This window comes from Haliaeetus leucocephalus, unplaced genomic scaffold (genome assembly GCF_000737465.1).
Source record: "Haliaeetus leucocephalus isolate CR32 unplaced genomic scaffold, Haliaeetus_leucocephalus-4.0 Scaffold964, whole genome shotgun sequence".
Taxonomy (NCBI): domain Eukaryota; kingdom Metazoa; phylum Chordata; class Aves; order Accipitriformes; family Accipitridae; genus Haliaeetus; species Haliaeetus leucocephalus.
Window position 1 is genome coordinate 4115158 of NW_010973400.1, and position 15906 is coordinate 4131063.

A 15906-nucleotide genomic window follows, 5' to 3' on the forward strand; every position below is an offset into this window, starting at 1 on the left:
GCGGTGGGGCCCGCCGTGGGCGTCGCGGTGGTCTCTCGCCTGAGGGAGGGTGGGTTTCGTGAGTCCCGGTTTGGCTTCGGGTGGCTGGCCTGTCAGGGTGAAGTGAGCCTTCCACGGAGGCGTCGGGCCGCTGTGTGGGGGAATGCCGGGCTGCCCTTGGCGTTCCTCTGTGTGCTGGGCTCCTCCGGCTGCTGAACAGGTCCCTGGGCACTTTGTCTGTTTGTGTGGCAGCTCGCTGCCCTGGGCAGCCCAGATGCCTTCGTCCCACCAGAGCCCCGTCAGGGCCCAGAGCCGTGCGTTGTGGTGCTGGGTTTCTGGAGAGAGCCGGATCAGTAGGGGTGCTCAGGTTGTCTCCAGTGAAGACTGGTATAAGAAGGCCTTGGGGAAAAAAAACCCACACCGTTATTTATTAAAAATATGCAATTAAAGGATTGGGTGATGTTGACATCATTAACTGTGTAAAGTTCAGAAGTAAGGACCTAATTTCACTTGAGAGGACTTAAATTCATACTTGTTGCTCCCCAGAAGGGGGAATTTGCGACTCAGCCATGGGCTGCGCTTAGTTTGGCGGATGGGGTTCAGATGGACACAACAGCATGTTCTCCCTTTCTCCCTTCATATTCAGCTGAAAGAAATCCCACATCGGGTGAAACTGAGTGACTCCGTGGCCTTTGGGTCTGTGGTGTTGGCTGAAAGGGGAGTTATGCCTCTAAGTGTCAGTTTATTCTTAGCAGGACTTTAGGCGTGGATTTTAATTTTGGGAGACACGCAAGTTTGGTGTGACATTCGACTACCTGCAAGTCGACAGTGCCTGTGCTGTTTTCCAGTGTAAATGAGAGAATTAGCTGGGGAATTAGAATATGAAAATTTCCCATAGAAGATATCTTGGGTTCTACCAAAATGACAAATCCTATTCCTTCATTGCAGTGGTATTCAGGTGCTTGTTAAGCTATAATGTTTTATATTAACTAGGATATTTAAAGTACTCCAGATATTCATATGGATTTATTGGTTACACGACCACTGTTTTCCTGCTGAATTTCAGTAGTGACTTGTTCCAGAAGATTGCTGAAAAACGGGAACCTAAAGGGAACTGTGTGGGGTATCATTTCAGTCCACATGCAGGTTTGGATTGAACAGTATCTGGTCTTGTGGTTAAATGATGCTGTTGAGCAAGAAGTGGGGAGTATTAGCATGAAATTTTAGGTCAGTTACAGATAGGGAAGTCATGTGTGAGGGTTCTTATAGGGATCTTACTTTGAGTTAGATAACTGAGTTTTGAACAAGAAAGTGTTTGTGAAGGCGAGAGGGAAACTGAGGCAGGGGAGTACAACCCAATACCATATGAAATTGTGTGTCATATTATGTCATGCAATTAGATAAGGAGTGCCAGTCATAGCTAGGAATAGTCAACATCCTTGAGTCATATAATCGGAATTAGTGCTGAATGTTTATGTAGGGAGCAAATGCTTTAGGGTACAGTGTGTGGTGGTCACCATCTCATGCAGTTCATGGACGGGATTTGCATTATAGTTCTTGGGTCTTGCGTACTTCAAGCTGCTTGCACTCTGGTTGCAGCGGTATTTGACTGGAAAGGACAGATGATGCTTGCTTGAAAGATACAGTATTTCCAGTGGCTCACAACTGTACCAGTGAATCTTTCAACCACCTCTTTCCAATCCATTCAGAGACATAAGTGTTCAGTTAGAACTTAAACTGCGCACTGACTTGTATGACTTGTATATGTTCTTGTCTGTAAAGCTGTCACTAGAAGTGACCTTTGGTAGTGAGTGTCAGAATTAGCTGATCAAGAAGAGCTTAGTTATGTAGGGAAGCTATGATCAGGTTAGAGATGTGACAAAATGTTGGGAAACTGATGTTCCTGCTCTTTGTTTGTCTTAAGTCTTGATCTGACCCCTTTTAGGCAGCAAAACCTTTTAATGGATATACTGCTGTATCTGAAATTCAACTCTTATTTGCTAGTTTCTCCACTAGAAATTGTACTCGGCACGTTTAGTAGCACTGTACTGAGTGTCGGGGCTGAGAAGCTGTAATGGTTTCTAGCTGCCCTCCCCCTCCCCGATGGGAGCTGTGCCGGCACAGAGTCCTCCAGTTCCAGTGTGTACTTCCTGCTCCCATCTGCTGGTCTGCCATGTGATGCTAGTGTGTCTGTGCCACACTTGCACAGAAGAGAAGTAATGCTCCAGAGATTTTAATGAGGGTTATAAAGTTCTGGTAGAGATGAACCTTGTTATTCTGAAGGTGAGAACTGCCCCTGTTCTTAACTCTTAACAAGCACCAGCTTTCTCATAGGGCAGTTTCTTACAACATTGAGTACAGCAAATACTTGAAAACTTGTCAAATTGCAAGAGCAGGAGTTCCTGTGTATTGGGAGCTGGAAGAAAAAAAGGAAGAGGTTGGGCAGTGGTGTCGGTTAAAGAAGTTGCATTGTGAACTGTGTTTCCTTCAACAAATCGTAGTGTCTCACTTCCCATCTTTGAAATTGGGATATCAATATAACTGATAGGTAAAAGGTCCCGTTCCTATGTTTGGAATGCTCAGTGTTCATAAAGCAAGCTGTATAAATACATAGGGAATATTTTAGCTACTCATTCTTAAAACTGAGTTATGACTTTGACAAGCTAATGCAAACAAATCTTCTGTCTCTGCTCAACAGATGCCATGCTGCCTCAGAAGAGGGGACGGATACCTTTCAGAATAGCCATGAACTGTTATTGGAAGATCCTGGCAATTTTCTTACTGTTTCTTCCAAGTGCATTGTCTTTCCAGCCCAGAGCATTGCTAGTATCTTTTGATGGATTTCGATGGGATTACATCTATAAAGTCTCAACTCCCAATTTTCATTATGCCATGGAGAATGGTGTTCATGTCAAACAGGTCACTAATGTGTTTATAACAAAAACGTATCCTAATCATTATACAATGGTGACTGGTCTCTATGCAGAAAGCCATGGTATAGTTGCTAATGAGATGTATGATCCTATTCTGAATGAAACTTTTTCTCTGAACAAAATGGATATCCATAACTCCAAGTTCTGGGAAGAAGCCAGCCCAATATGGGTGACGAACCAGAAAGAAGGACATAAAACCGGTGCAGCTATGTGGCCTGGAACAGATGTGAAAATACATGGAGTCTTTCCTACATATTATATGCCCTACAATGAATCTGTTTCCTTTGAAGATAGAGTTGCTAGGCTTATTGACTGGTTTACATCAGAAGAACCCATAAACTTTGGTCTCCTGTATTGGGAACAGCCTGATGAGATGGGCCATATTCTGGGCCCAGAAAACCCACTTATGGGTCCGATAATTAGCGATATTGACAAAAAGCTGGGATATCTTATGTCTGAACTGAAGAAAGCAAAGCTGTGGGATGTGATAAATGTCATAATCACAAGTGATCATGGAATGTCACAGTCCTCCTCAGAAAGGATCATTGAGCTTGATCAGTACGTGAATAGAGAGCTCTATGAAGTCATTGACCATTCTCCTGCAGTAGCTATTTTGCCAAAAGAAGGTAGGAGCTATAGCAGTAAAATTCTCTGAAGAAAATACTTGAGTATCAAAACTTTATAGACTTGTTCCTTAACTGAAGTGGTGGTAGCAGCACTGATGCCAGTAGGACATCAGCCTTGAACAAGGAGTCCTTGCAGGATCACGTCTTTGTTCTTTTTGCTAGCTCTGTCAAAAGCCCGAATTAACTTTCTGAAATGAAAAGTGAGCAAATCTATTACTGACTAGTACTGCCAACTGTCCTTTAGTCCTTATGAGAAGTAAAGTAATCTAATGGCATTATCAAGGATGAATGGCGTTCTAGATGGATAACAACTGAGTGTTAACATATCTTGCCTTTCATCAAGATGCTAAAGCCATAGTGGAAGAATTAGATTTCCAACTCAAACAGTAAACTGAAACCAGATGCAGACCTTTGATAAAAAGAAAGCCTGTGTTGGCTATTTGATTAGCTGCCAACTATTGTAGTTCACTTCAGTGTTTTTTCCCCCATCACGCTGAACAGCCAGCCAGTTATGTTCATAGCATATGTTAAGTTCATATCATATGTGATAATGCTGGGCAAGAATCCTGTTGGAATTGAAATCTGAAGTCTGGTTGCAGTCATTGAAGGGTTGCTTGAGTGTCAGGTGTGTGTTTAGTGTCACTCGTGTACAGGTGCCGCTCTTTATTTTGATGATCAAAAGCTATAAGTATTTGGTGTGAATGTGTTAACCTGGAAAACAGCAATTTTTTGTGTGGGCAGGGGTGCTAATTTGGAAGTTGAGTTTTAAGGTGGCCTTCTGAAAAGGTGTGTTTTAAGATTTCTGTAATATTTCTTTTGAATATTATCCAATATCACTAATGGATAGCACTCTATTTGATGCCCCAGCAGGTAGGGTATTTTGCAGATGTAAGTGACCTTTAAATATGTAAACAAATGTCTCTTGTCATTTTTAGTTTGAAGAATATTCCAGACTAAAATGTTAGTATGTCCAAACTGAGATCATTTGCTGCCTGAGCACACTCAGGTGCTTGTAGCTGGGCACTGTTTCTCTCAGTGGTGATAGAAGAGCTGACTTCGGGAGCTCCATCCTAATGGAGACAAACACGGTTGTCCAGGATGCTCTCATTACCAAATAAAGGAGTTGTTTCAGCACTAATGTTTACTTTTACATCCCTAATGCAGTAAATGAGAACTTGAAGATGTGTAACCTGATTCTCCTGTCTGCTAAATGCTGAAAAGAAATAGTATCTCTGCAGCAATTAGATAACAGAATAGTAAAAAAGCCATTTCAATGGATTTCAGGAATAGCTTGGATTTGGTTTTGCCAGAGGTTCAGATATTTATTACACTACCAATAAACAAGAAGCAGTTTTGAGCACAGCTCAAATTCCTTCCTTCCCTGTTACCAGCTGTAATTTTTATTATAAACCAGTGAGCTTCAGTCTCAGTTTAGCTATGAAATAACATACACTTAAGTACATAAGACTGATTCTTCAACAGTTAGTCCATTCATCTTGCTTAAACCAAGGGAATGGTAAAACTTAGTGAGACATTGAGAAAAAATTTAATTGCTTAAATATGCAGCAACTTCTGCTGCTTAAACTGTTTGGCTACATGTTTCATCCCCAAGAGATGGATTAAAGCCATTATTTAACTATGCTAGTGTATTGGTGTGTGTGGAACTGATTGTATGTTCATGAAGATGGCACCTGTACCACAGCTGGTAATGCTGGCCTTTCTTCCATTCAGTATAAATATGTTAATTCAAATAATTAATTTAGTTCAAAATCATGGTTTGCTGTATTTGGGGCTTCTCCTCCCTGTTACCCCATATAGAAAAGTGGCATAACAAAATTAATTTTGTTACTAATGTAGTCCTAGAAATGCTAATTGGACTCCCTTTTCTTGTTTCTGCAACTGTCTCTCTAATATATGGATTTTTGCTGTCTCATTTTGACCTTTATTGTGTTTCTTAAGTTTAGTGAACCTTTTAAGTCTTTTTTTTTTTTTTTTTAATGCCAATTTGAGATAAGAAACATTATGCATCATTCTATTTCTATACCAGATCCTAGGAACTGAGGGAAACTGAAGATGGTTTCTTTAAAGACATCGGGCACCTCGCAAACATTTTTTTCCTGAGATGTATTCAAAACTTCATGCATGCTGTAAATGGTAGACAGGAGTTTATCTTTCGTTTACTTCAGACAGTGTCTCAGGTCAAACTAAGCACTTGTTCTTGTGGTCATCAAGGCAATTGTTTTTTAGGACAGTCAGAGAAGAGCTCACACGCAGGAATGCCTGATGCAGGACGTACAGCTAGCTGTGAAGGCAGAGCTAGCAAGAAATAAGTCAAAATGACAGGATGTGCTTAAATCCCACTCATCTACTAAAACCAGCAGTGTTGGCCACAAAGAAAATGTAAACTTCTTGCAGCTGTGCTTCAGACCTTGTAGCGCTGAAACTGGCCTGCAGAGACTAACTGTGAACTCGGCTGTCCAAGTGAATCGCACATGCGTGTAGCACAAAGTACTTAAGTCATGGGGCTGAGTTATTTGGTATATAACAGAAGTCTGTTATATACACTGCATAGCCCTCAGTAGGAATCTGTGCTTAAATGGGGGCTGGGGAATGACACTGAAGAACCTTGCTCAGATGTAGGTTCCTGAACTTGCTTTTGTGTTCCTGTCTGTGTGTCCTGGTTCCTCCTTTCTGTGTGCTGGTGTTCTAGCCTGTCCAACTGCTTTCTGGCTGTTCAGTGATTTTTTTACTGGAAAGAAAAGCTCAGAAACTGAAAAAAAGCAAATAAAGAATTGCAGGTAGAAAATGCCTATTTATTTGGTAGTGATAGTACAGCTTTTAAGGATTTACGCTTGTTACACAGCAGATGACTAGGAAGGGAAAGGAATAGACAGTAAGAATACAAAGGAGTAGGTAGTGCTGTTAGCCATTATTGAATATACAGAGTGGCTGACAGTTCCAAACCAAAAGTGCCATCTTTATATGCCGGTCCAACCTGTCCCTTTGTATGCTTGTCCTGTGTTCCCTGCTTAGGACTCTGCAATCTTTGTACAGCTCCTGACGTGTTAGCGGCATCTGGACTGAGACTGAGGGCTTCTGCTGAAAGATTAATGCAAGCTAGTTTTGCTTTTCCCTAGGTAATTAATTGCTAATACTATGATGTTACATGGAGCATAGCAACAAACTGGCTACTCTTTCTAAATTGGCTAAACTTGTCATCAAAATGGTAGAAGATCAAAACTGGGAATCAAATGAGGTCAAATATGTAGCTGTTTATTGGAGCATCTTGCAGAAGGAGAAATAAACAATTGGGTTCACTCAGAAGTAAGTTTTCAGAGATGCCAAGAAACAAAGTGGCTGCTCTCTTTGGCCTTTTAAGGAAAGCAACTAACAGTTAAACTACTTAAAATAAATAAAAAGTGTCACTTGTCATCATAGCCAACTGGGAGAGAGACAGAATATGGCCTTAATACGCGTATTACCTCATAAACAGGTTCAGGAGCCATCTTCTTGCTTTCAAGCTTTGCATGGAGCTAGGAGGAGCTGGTTTCTTTTCTGTGAGACTTAGCTGAATGCCTTCTAACTCATTCTTGTGAGAAGCTTACATTCTGATAACTACGAAGTGAGGGATTTTTCTAAAATTAGCAAGGCACTTACTGCTTAGGAACAGGCTGTGAAGTCTGATGCCAGGTGTGATCTTACTGTGAATGACGCTCTGGATTTCTCACAGGAAATTCTGTGTGCATTGTAATCCACTGTTTTTTCTTACAGCTATAATTAGCTTTTGGGGAAGTGCATTTTGCCCTCTTCTTTCAGTTGTATTTAAACTACTGGTGAGTTCAGTAAACATATTGGTATGTTTAAGTTTTGTCTTTTGTTTCTTTTGTTTGTTTGAAGGCAAACTGGATGAAGTATATGAAGCTTTGGCCAGTGCTCATCCCAACATGACTGTATATAAAAAGGAACAGATTCCGGATAGATTACATTACAAACACAACAGTAAAATTCAGCCAATCTTAGCAGTAGCTGATAAAGGATGGGAAATTGTATATAATAAGTCTGATGGTTTTCAATGTAAGTATTCTGTATTTACAGTGTTTTGCTATATCTTCCTAGTCAGAGATCTTACATGATAGTTTCTCTTCCAATCTCAACCAATGTTAGTTTTTTGTTTGGGGTTTTTTTTTTCCCCTGTTTTTTAAGACTAGGAGGGAAAACTCTGAAGCTAAGTGTGTAGAATGTATAATTTCTTTCTCCTGATGGGATGGGAAGCACCCTACTGTTAGGGGAGGGGGACTGGACTTACAGTTTCTAAAACTTAAACTTACCAAGGTAAGATCATTTACATGTGTTAGTGGTCACATGCTTGAGGGAGTCTTGCAAGATCTAGCAAACTGACAACCACTTCCTGAGAGATTAAAAAAAAACAAGTTGTAACTGAACTTCTTGCATAGAGGATGAATAGCATTGCTTTATCATATACTATTTATTTACTGGAGAAGGGTTGGGTTGGAAATAAAAGCATGCTTTCTGGAAAGTCCTCAACTTCTGTGTATGCCTTCACTTGTGGTAACCTTGTTTTATTGCTAGAAAGAGTCTTTGAATATTGTGTTACTCTACACCAGTGATTTTTGTTTGCCTTGTAGGATAATATGCGTTCTAGGTGATTTGGAGGAAAAAAAAACCCACTTTTAAGTTCCTCACCTTGGGGTTTTGAGATTTATTATAGATAGAATGGAAACAGTAAACTGTAACTTTTGGTTAGCTAGGAGAAAAGATATAGGTGTCACATGGTCAGTTCTTAAGTTTCTTAACTGAAAACCTTTTCAACTTTGCTGCTGGTTATGAAGCTGAACAGCAATACCTGCAAGACTTAACAAGTTTCTCAGTTGTTGATAGATGATGAGAGCATCTTTTTGTGCCTGCATGTTTATTTCCTTGTTCAGAGTTTTTAGTGTCCCTGTAAGGAAGGGTCACTGGAGACCCACTAGTGAGATCTGTAAACTTCTTCCTTATTGATGAGTAAATAGTGCACCAAATTGGACAAAGTGTCAAAGCAGTCAGAGCTTAAGTTCTGTCTGCTACTTAGGTGTGAAACAGTCTATCTCTACGTGGATTTTTTTTTTAAGAGATCTGGTCCAGTTGCAAAGTTGGAGTTTTGACTTGAGGAAAATCAAGGAAACTTCAGTGTAGCATAGCATGCCATTGACAGTGCTGTTACTACCATGTGAGCTTACTTTTTTTTTTTTAAATAGTGCTCTCCATTTTTTTTTTTAAGGCATCTTCTCTTTGTAGTTCTGAGACTTGGTATTTTCTAGGAAACATTTGTGCTGTTGATCAAAATGATTCTTCTAAACCTCTGCAAGAATAAATGATGGCTGTTCCTTTTCTGTGTTATGCTAATTCTAGGAAAAGGTTCATTGCTTGTTTTGCAACTTCAGAATATTGACCTTTATCTATCTTTTATTTCCAGTTGGTAATCATGGATATGACAACACCTTACCAGAAATGCATCCAATTTTTTTGGCAGTTGGGCCTGCTTTCAGAAAGAATGCCACCAAAGAAGTCATGAATGCTACAGACTTGTACCCCTTGCTGTGCCATCTGCTTGGTATTAACCCACTGCCAAACAATGGTTCATTCAACGCTGTGAAAGATATACTTGCTGAAGAAGTTCCTGTAGCCTTTGGAGCAGACACCTATGCTACTGTTGTAGGAGTCTTTCTGGGCAGCTTTCTTGTTATGGTTTTTATTGCAGTTTTTGTTAAGCATTTTATCCTCACCCAAGCAAATACCATGCAAATGCAACGTACTGAAGCAGCCCAGCCACTGTTGCAAGATTAATAATGTTTGGTACTATTTCCTATTTGATGCTTAAAATAAGGTTATACAAAAAAAATTAAGAGGTGGATCAGCATAAATATGTGGACTAAAAGGAAATGGATGCTGATCCATTGGTACCATGGTGTATGTACGTACTAGGTATGCAGAGAAAGAGCATGTTTCTGTTTCACCCTACCACTGCTAAATCCTTCAGAGGTTGAAAATATTCTAGGTAAACCCGGAAAGCTGTGTATGTAGATGTGTAGTGACAATAGACCTTGAATACCTCATTCTGAGCTACTTTGGGGGAAATAACGTCAACTGAGGTGCACTTCACAGACTATTATGTAGTGATTTAATTTTCCACCCCCTCTTCTTTTTTTTGAGAGGCTTTTTTAAAGTCTCTTACATTCTAACAAGTCACTGAATGTGAATAGACTTCTTTGGGGTTTTTTTTTTTTTCTTCCTTGCCCAAGGAAACTTTTGCATGGATCACCATTACAATAGCTTGGTGGACTAAATCCTGCAGAAAACAACATTATTATTAAGCTAGGTCATGCAGTGCTAAGTGTCTAAATTTAGAGTTAGACACATTTATTTAAAGTACTGTGTTAACTGTAACCCCAAAATATGAATCTATGTGGTATTGCCTTTAGTAATTAGCATTAAACTACTTGATTTTTTTTAAGTTCTTTTTTTTTAGGTAAATATAGGTCTTCACAATTTTAGGTATGACTTTTGGTAAATGTAGGTCTTTTTCTATTGTTTCCTGTACACTGGACTAAATTTTCTAGGAATTCCATGTAGCTAGCAGTTTAAAGACACATACAAGCACAACACCTGTATATCCAAATGGAGTCTTGTATTTCCGAGGTAAGAGGGTTCTTTCAGAATAAGGCAGATGAATCAGTTAAGGAACTTACATGTACAAGCTGGTTTCAAGAGTGCTTGTCACTGGGTGTAACATCTGACCCATTGCTGGAGACTCTTCTCTAGTGTGAGACTTCTCTAGTACAAGTTTGGCTTGCTATCTTGTGTTTCATATGATATGTCTGGGTGGACCTTAGAATTTGGTGAGTAGGATTAGGCACACAATTTAAGGAACAGCCATATAAATCCTAAGCCATATATACTCTTAAATCTGAAAAAGCACACTTTAATATGAAAAAAGGTGTAAGATGGAGTTTGTTCTTCCAGAGGAAAGTCTCTGTCAGGGAAAATTATTAATTCTGAGTCAACAAAACTATATATTACTCTGTTTCTTTTGTGTGGGGCAATCAATCTTCTTGCTATTTGTGGTTTTATTGATAAGATCACTTAAATAGTAGTTGAGAAGCTGCTGACTCAGGTTTGTATGAAAAACATGGTATGAAGTGAGAAAAGTTGTCTAGTTGTCAGACTTGTTCGAAAGCTGAATTTTTTTTCCCCTCCCTGTGTCAGTTAGTATTTCTCTGCACTTTGCTTCAGAGTACAATGCCTGAAGGAGAAAGAACCTTTCAAGATTCACACAAACAGTCAGGTATTTCTCTTAAGTGCAATTTATTGCTTTATCCACAGCACCCAGCAGAGGGCAAAGATGGGAACATCTTGGCCTTGGATGTGCTCTGTCAAACTAGTAATGTGACTAACAGTCCAATACTGCAATTGGGAGGGTTGCTAGCAGACCTAGCAAGGAGCTGCAATAAGCTGACTAACTGCAAGTACAAGACTCATTTTGCTGAACTTAATTCCAGACTTAATGAATGGTATCTAGGTGAGTTCAGAAGGGAGCTTGCTTCTCGCTGCCTCAGTGATGACTCTCCAGTGCCATGTTACGAACTGTCTGGTGCTCACTGCGTCAGAAGTAATCTGTTGGATTCCTCTGTGATGGCACGGACACTTGCTTAATATTAAGCTGTTTTGCAGGCAGATGTGGGAGTTTCCAGAGACCATAACTAGGTGCAATGAGTGCTTGAGAGGGAAGGCAATGAAAGACTCCAACTTAAGGTATATGCTGAAAGTCTAGCTGTAATAGTAGCTTTAGGGAGGCAGGAAACTAGCAGATCTGTTGGAGGACAGCCCCTTAATTTGGGGGATATGTATGAAGTCTTGTGTAACTTAATCTGATTCATCTCTGCAATTCTGCTGTTACTGTTCTGCATACAGCCTTGTTTTCCTACCTTGCCATTTTCTTAAGAAAACACTGAAGGAAAATATCTGGGTTAGGTGTGCCTGATACTGTAAAAGCTGATTCTTAGTGGAACTGACGATTAGGTATGTCTTAAGTTTCATTTGCTGATGCCAGGTAAAACTGAATGCTGCAGGGGCTTTTCAAGTTGAAAGATGAAAGCAGTAATGATGTTCACAGTAGTTCCTAGAGAGGATGGGGAAGTGTGAGTAGAAAACCTAAACCTGTAAATTGTTACTAATCACTTCCCTAGCTACCTTCCAAAAAGTGGATGGCAGATAGCAAATTGATGCATTGAGTCCACCTTTTGCTTATTTGCAACTTAGAAACAATTGTAGTACAAGCTTCCTGTGTGTTTTAAAGAAAGATCTACAGGCTTAGTTAAGGGAATAACACTGAAAATTGGAGATGCTGTAATCCTCGCCTGTAGCTACTTCAGTTGCACACTTTCTCACTTTGGAACCTGCTGCTTTAATAGAAATTTTCCTTATTGCAGTAATTTCATAGCAAGGCTTATGGCAGATGTAAAAATAACTGGATTGTAACCTCAGAGGTGTTCATTAAACTCCCACTTTTTTAATTGTGACAGGTGTAGTTCTATCATCAGCCAAACTGCCCCTTGATTTTAAGGAGGGGGCAAAGTTGGTCAGTGTTGTTCAGTCATCCTGGGCCTTAGGTTTGCCTGCCCAAACATGCAAGAAGGGAAGAGCAGTAGGCTTTCCCTCACAAAGGGTGTGGGAACAATAATATTCAAAATAGATTGGTAACACAAACATGAGAACTCTCGATGTCGTTGTTCTGTATTGCACTGTAAGGCCCTTCTTTGAGGAGGGTAAAATGAAACTTTATAGAAAACTGAAGGGAATCTTTCAGTATTTGGGTATTTCAGTTTAGGTGTAAACATGTTTCCTTTATTGCTTAGGTCTATTTGCAGGTACCTCTTGAGTAGTTACCTTGTTAGGGTATTTGCCTAGCCAGTGTTAAACACTGTTTTAAGTTGTTGGGTGTATGCTTAATCAAATTGAAAGCACATATAATGTCACTGGAGAAAAATACCAACTTTTTCTCTGATGTGATGTGAGTTTTTTTTCAGACTACGTTTTGGTTGGGGAGGAGGTGCGATTTGGTTCCTGTATATGTGATACTTTTTATGATGTACATTGGAAAGCGGACTTGAGTACACTGTATACTACTTGTAAGTTAAGCTTGGAAGCTGAGAAGGTAGCATGATTTTGTCTTTCATTATTGACCTGTGAAGCATATTTTGAGATGTCAAACCTTTTCTTTGTTTCTTCCCGTTTGGAAATGCTGAAGTTGAAATACATCTTTGCTGTAGTGCTATCAAGCATTGAGTGCTTGCTTCATTTAAAAACACTTCTGGAAAAAAACTTGAGTTGTGGAGGGATGGCTGGGGGAGAATGGCCTTAACTCGTATGTATCCCAACTATGTCTTGTACTCTGCATAGTGTATGCCTTTATTAAAAATAACTGGAAGTGTGATAGAACTTTCTTATATAAAAGGCCTCTTGTTTCCCACCTTGCTACTGTATGTGGAAGTAACAGTTTCTTTAATAAAAAATGTCTTCCAGACTTTCTTGGTAAAGAGCTGCAGTAAAGCTGTTAACAATAAATGCGGTCTCAAAAAAAAAAAAAAGGTGCAAAAATGCCTATTATCACATGAAGGGTTGTGCAGTGTGACTTTTCAGAAGCGTGGAACAACACAATCTTCAGCTGTGTGTGGGCAGAATGACAAACGCGCAGTTGTTGAGTCCTGCTGCTTTGTAAAATGCAAATATAACAGGCTTACTTCCAAATCTTCTTCTCTGCTTAAATAATAAGCATAATAATATTAAGCATGTCTTGACCATGCCTATGCTGCTGTACCTATCTTTCAAGAAATGCCATGTTTGTACTACAGTAAAGGTAATGGAAGCATTTATTAGATGTTAGACTACAAAAATTGTTGGATGCACATGAAAGTGGCAAGTTCAATAGCAGTATCTGCAGCATTGCAAATGGACGGCCTTTCCATAACAAAATCCTAATCTGAATCATATTAAGTTAACAAATCTCTATTACTGTTTTTTGCAATAAAAGGTAGTACCATGCATATTTAAAGCAAACATCTGTCCCTGTGGTCCGATCCTTGGAGGTACGTGATGTTGTTTGTTGGTTTATTTTCATAGGCAGTACATTCTTTTCAATTTATAGGAAGTTAAACTTCCCCCTGAAACAAGTGTTTTGGACCTATAGTTAGTTGGAATTGCCTCAATTCTGGAACCATTTCCTGGTGCTAATGGACAAAAAGCATATAAACCCAGAGGGGTGGATGGTTTAAGGCTTCTTTACCCAGTGTTGAGAGTTCCTTTTTGGAGGCAGTCAATATAATGAAACCTCAGTCTTTACTACTGGGAAGTAAGTGTTATGAACTTCCCCTGTTCCCTTCTAAACTTCAGTGCTAGTTTAAGTGTTAAGTTCTCCTAAATTAATATGCCCGGTATGAACATTGCAGAGTTGTGTATATTTAGCAAGTCATTACATGTTGCCACAAACTGTTGTGGGATGTCTCCTTTATCGCAGCTTTGAGGAAGGCGGAAGCCACAGCTTCTTATGTTCTTGTTTTGAATTTGCTATTCAAAAGGAAATGAGCTGCTGACTTTCACAAGCAATAATTCATACAAACTGTAACTAGGTAGTGGAAATATTTCATCATGTTTAAGGCACTAACACTGTTTTTAAAAAAAAAAATCATCTTTAAATATATCAACTTTGTCTCTAAGGAGAAAGAGGTGTTTTTCTAGATTCTCTTGATTTGTACATGATCTGTAAGAAATCCTGGATGTACAAGAGCTACTTTGAAACCCTCCCTGCCAGCACCATAGAATTGTGCCAGGAAGAATACTCAGCCTCCTATAGACCATACTGCATCTTCAGAATTGGAAATAAGTAGCAATGCAATTGGCACATAGTTTATCCTATTTCTTGATTAATACTTAAACTTTCTCTTTAAACCCTTCCCACAATAGCACTGTTTAGTCTCAATGCTAAAAGGGAGGAGCAGAGGGTAATAAGGATCTCTGCTAGATACTACCACTCACTTTCTGGTTTGATAAGAGCTCAGTTGCCTATAGCAATTCTTACCAGGAGCTAACCAGAGCTAGGAGGAGAAATGCATTTAGACCTAGATTGCCCCATCTGTAACAATATTTGTATTTGAGATTAGAGTGCTGCCATTGCACTTCAGTCAACATTTACATTTCTGGTAATTAAAATTTTGGTGGTAACCTTGACACCTGGCCTGTGGTAGTGATGCGGAGAGGAACTGAAAGCACATCAGTCACACACTGTATGACAACTATTTGGGGGAAGGAGGAAGAAAGGAAGAGTAGAGTGGAGCATATACTGTGCTAATCAGCTTTAGCATCTAGGAGAAAACCCTCACAGGTAGAGGACAGTACACTTTGGTCTTACCACATCTGCCAGAAAGATAAAGATAACTTAGCTGAGTCAAGCCTTTCCATATATAGATGATGCGAAGCAGCTCCCAGCAAGTCTGCCACCCTCTGAGGATGGCAGCTGTTATTAGCAAAATCAAAAGAACCTGACAGCTCTCTCCAATGTAGGAATTCAAGTATTCTCCCTTTTACAGCATCTCTAAGCCTGGGTTCTACCCTGCAAAACATTCACTTCATAGTTACTCATTAACCTGACTTCTTACTGTATGTAATTAATTACTTTAAATCTTCCAGCAGGATAAGAAAGTGACTTCTGTATTTGGTCTCATTATTGCTCTATTATATCAACAGCCTAAAATCCAGTATACTGTCAGTAACGGTACAGATTTTTCAAGGGGCCTGAGCCTCTTTCAAGTTCAGATTAATCTAGAGTAAAGCATTAGTCAACAAGTAGTACTAGTAGTTTGGGGGGGGGGGGGAGAAAAACCAGAACAGGTTAGTTTTTGTATTGTGTTTTTAATCAGTAAAACAGAATCCTCAAAGAGAAAGAGACAAATTAGTAAAGCTTCCACAAATCATTTTTAAAACTCAAATGTATTTTTTTCAGTGGGCAGTTAAAAGTAACCCTTCCCTCTGAAGTCCATACTTCCTTCCAGTTGGATCACTAAAAGGTAGTCCGTGGCTAATACCAAATTGCATGGAATTTGAGCTTGTGAACAAGAAACCATGTTGCATGCTACCAGGTACCTCAGCTCTCTCATTTCTTAAAACCATCAAACTTGTAGGAAATGGACTTGGTAACTATAGTTCTTTTTTTGGGTTAGTATTAACAATTTAACTCACATTCTTTCCTCACTAAAAAGTAAGGTACCACTAAGGCTTTCTAAATCAAATTAATTTTTTCTTATGGCAAGTTACTAGAC

General features: G+C 39.5%; 1 protein-coding gene across 1 annotated transcript in view; it reads left to right on the plus strand.

Annotated features, from left to right (window-relative positions):
• The window catches only part of ENPP5 (ectonucleotide pyrophosphatase/phosphodiesterase 5 (putative)), a 10743-nt gene extending 178 nt beyond the window's left edge, over window positions 1-10565 (plus strand). Inside the window, exons 2-4 of the mRNA XM_010584297.1 lie at window positions 2678-3538; window positions 7436-7612; window positions 9012-10565. Of these exons, the coding sequence (XP_010582599.1) occupies window positions 2683-3538; window positions 7436-7612; window positions 9012-9382 (1404 nt within the window). The 5' untranslated portion in view covers window positions 2678-2682 and the 3' untranslated portion in view covers window positions 9383-10565. The remainder of the gene's footprint in view (window positions 1-2677; window positions 3539-7435; window positions 7613-9011) is intronic.
• The last annotated feature ends 5341 nt before the right edge of the window (window positions 10566-15906 follow it).